The sequence below is a fragment of the Penaeus japonicus genome, unplaced genomic scaffold (genome assembly GCF_977035675.1).
Source record: "Penaeus japonicus unplaced genomic scaffold, GWHDUDI00000001_assembly GWHDUDI00000002, whole genome shotgun sequence".
Lineage (NCBI taxonomy): Eukaryota > Metazoa > Arthropoda > Malacostraca > Decapoda > Penaeidae > Penaeus > Penaeus japonicus.
The window spans coordinates 50,395,234-50,399,225 of record NW_028234404.1 but is presented as its reverse complement, the minus strand read 5'-3'; the positions used below and the strand labels follow the sequence as shown (position 1 = coordinate 50,399,225).

At 35.1% G+C, this 3,992-nt stretch overlaps 1 protein-coding gene across 1 annotated transcript; it reads left to right on the top strand.

The window, feature by feature from the left end:
- The first annotated feature begins 3,392 nt into the window (after positions 1–3,392).
- On the top strand, positions 3,393–3,992 carry LOC122267395 (pro-resilin). The gene is made up of 2 exons (XM_043037435.2): positions 3,393–3,424; positions 3,591–3,992. Exons 1-2 carry the CDS (start codon positions 3,413–3,415, stop codon positions 3,930–3,932), a joined length of 354 nt encoding a protein of 117 aa, XP_042893369.2. The 5' UTR covers positions 3,393–3,412; the 3' UTR covers positions 3,933–3,992.

The following is a 3,992-nucleotide window of genomic DNA, read 5'->3' as shown; positions in this document are numbered from 1 at the left end:
TTTTTTTTTTTTAACGCCTATACATATTACGAAGGAAATAAGAGATAAAAACACTTTCATCTGCTAATTCCAAACTGCACAAAGTATTGATAAAAGTCAACAATTGAAGCTCCCTATACATTTCAATATATCTTCATTAACCCGTTTAGATCTTAACTCGCTTAGGTGATCATAAGCGCCGAAAGGTCGATTGACAAAGGCAGCTACGATCTCGGAAGACCGATATATCGTACCGGAAACTTAAGAATGGTTCTGAGCACCTATACGATCCATTTTTATTATGTGAGCTAGGGAGAGTTTTCTTTAAGGATAAGTATAAGCCAGATATGCGTAGCGGATGTTACGCCCGCGCTATGGCCGCTATGGCGAGTTTGGCTTGTGTCAGCATGTGCTTACTCGTGAGTGTGTATCAACGAGTGTGGACTTTGAGGCTGGGGTTGGTCCGTATTCACCGTGGTTCCCAGCTACAGCAGTAGCCACCAAGCTTCAGTGGAAGATAGATGGATAGATGTGTATACATACATATATATGTATGTATGTATGTATGTATATATATATATATATATATATATATATGTATTTATGTATATATATATATATATATATATATATATATATATATATATATATATGTATTTATGTATATATATATATATATATATATATATATATATATATGTATGATAATATAATAAAGATAATGACTGAAGCTCTTATTGTAGCATCTGCAGGACGATCTATGAAAAACTCATCTTTACAAGCATAGTTCACGAAATCGTCACCTACTCAAAAAAACAAACTCCGGCGTTATTATGGCTAAGAATGTGTTTCTTGTTCTGAAAAGTGAATATTGTAGATACTCTTGGACTTTAGTGGGCACACTTATCACGTGACTAAAACCAAATGCAATTATTGTTATCAAACTGAAATGTAATTGAATTTCAGAACTAAAGGGAAAAATGCACGGGAGTTACAGAAGATTTATAATATGAAAATAAATGCAGTCCTTACAGGTAGTGAAACATTAGGATCAACTCAATTACGTAAGTATGAAAAGATAAATTAAAGAAGTCGGTATTGAGACAATAAATAACGATCTGTAGAGAATATCATCTGTTATGCCCTATATAGTTGTCATCAACAGATATTTACAGTAGCCGTTGTCACTAACTGTTTTTTTTAAGTTCTCTGTGCGGCGATTACATCATGATATTCCTGTAAAAATATGATGATTAAACATGAAGAATATTAGTAATAGTGATAATCATTGTTATTGTCGCTGTTACTATTGATTTTGTTATTAGTAGTGCCAATAGTATTGTCATCATCATCATCATTGTCATCGTCACTGTCATCGTCAATGTCATCTTCATCATCATTATGATCAACATCATTATTACCACTATCATCATTATCATTATCATCACTGTCACATCCTTATCATCAGCAGCATAGTAATGTTAGTCAATAAGAATAATAATAGCAATATAGTAAATGATAAGGAGGATGCTGATGATGTTAGAAACAATTTTAAATGCTTTTAAATTATACTATATCAGATGGAACCGACACATGTTATTGTTTTCATAGACAAATCATTGCTAAGAAAATAAAATCTATCATTCATATCTGAATCCGAATCTCTTTTTCCTGTCACTTTATAACATTACAAATCAGGGTCAATGAAATATGAGCAACATAGAAAGGGGTCCACAGCTTGCAGGAAAAATATGCACACTTATAGGAAACGTGCGAATTCAGGCACTGCGCCTCTCTCTCGTAACACCAGCCATATAAAAAGAAGCATATTAATTCCTATTTGCTATCCGAAAGGGCAAACACAGCAACAAAGTAATGTCTTTTATATTTCCTGCATGTTATTCCAAGTTCCAAGACCGAGACTTGTATTTGTAGTGGGTAATTATTAACTCCGTAGAGTTATTATTGATATTTAGTTTGGTAGCATGTGTCACCCAACTCCGCGTTATTACCAAATGTGGATCTATCGCATTAGAGACAACTCTTGGGTAAAAGAAAAATAATAAATAGATGTATGCAAAATTATCTCGTACCCATCACTTGAAATAAAACTCAACTGGTTGACTTCACAAGCCTAAGAACTCTCTCTTGTTAACTGACCTGACTTGACCTATTATACTAGTAGTTTCCTGCGCCTATGGTGACCCATGATTCGTATAAATAGCATTTAAAAAGTGCAAAGATGAGTTTAAAAATGAACTTAAAATATATCAAATAATTACGAAAAAAAACATACAAAAATGGCATATAAAAGACTTAAAACAGAAAAGTAGGATAAAAGTGAAAGAAGGAATCCGTGTGGGAAAACGAGAGAAAGTACGAAGAGATAGATATATGAAAAATCAGAGTAATGTGTTTTAGTAGAAGAAAAAGAGACAAGATCAAGGTTAGGTAAATACAGAATATAAGGTAAATAATGTATAAAGGATGTTGTCTATAGTAGCAGTACTGCAGATGTAGACGTAAAACACGAAGCAATCGGAAAAGTAAGTCGACGCAGAATAAAAGCCCAATATATTCCTATTAAAATGAACACACACACAGAACGGTAAAGCCTAATTATCTTGCAGGGCGGATAATTCCGTAGATTCGTCAGTGACATCAGGGGACAGGCGGCCCGAAGCCTGCGTGATGCCAGGGGATAATTAATTACAGTATTGGCTACAAATGCTACAAAAAAGGAATTATTCCACTGCTCTCAAGGCATGTGGATTTAACAAAATGAGACAATAATAAGTTCATAAACATTTTAGTGTACTGGTGCTCTTTAAATACCTACCTCTCGTTCTATGTACGTGTGTGTACGTATGCTTGTGTGTGTGTTTCAATGTGTGCACACATGCATACATGCCTAAACACACACATACTTGTGTGTGTCTATATATATATATAGTTATATATGCATAAATACGCATATACATGTATATTCATATACACACACATACACACAAACACACATACACACACACTCACACACATGTGCATATATATATATATATATATATATATATATATATATATATATATATATATATATATATATATATATATATATATATATATATATATATATACTGTACATATATTATATATATTTTATGTGTCAGTGTGTATATATGTATATGTAAACATACACACACACACACACATATATATATGTATGTATGTATGTATATTTTTGTATATGTGTACATGTGTGTCTGTTTATGTGTATGTGTTCATAGGTCTTGAAAATATCAGGGTGAAAGGTAATACACCGCTCCGCCCACAGCACTCTTCATGCTCATCATTTGGGAGGAGCATTACTTGCTCACGCTATATAAGCAGACGGAACTACTATACTGTATCAGATATTCTATCGTCATCACGAACTATGGCATTCAAGGTGAGATACCAGTAGACGGATTCTCATGGTAGAAATTGTAATTATTACATGTCAAGAATGCACGCTTTGCTGAAGGCGTAGTATCATATCTGCATTGTGTCTAGATTATATAAGATGTACTTGCTATTACACTTTTTTTATTGTTAAAACTGTCCCGATGTTGTAGGTAATTGCGCTCGCCGCCCTTGTGGTGGTCACCCTCGCCCGCCCTCAGAACCTCCCTTCATATGGCTATGGCGCCTCAACGCCCTCTTCCGCACCTGCTAAGTACGACTTCAACTACGCAGTCAACGACCCACCATCGGGCAACGACTTCGGCCATCAGGAAGCCAGAGATGGCCCTAATACTCAGGGTTCCTACTTCGTCCTCCTTCCCGACGGTCGTCTTCAGAGGGTCACCTACACCGTCAACGGCGACTCCGGCTACGTGGCCGAGGTCGTGTACGAGGGTGAGGCTCAGTACCCCTCTACACAACGCCCCTATACGCCTGCTCCTCACTATGCTTAGATATAATTTGTTTTAATAAAAATATGTAAAATTTGTACATAAAATTTAATAAACTTGCAG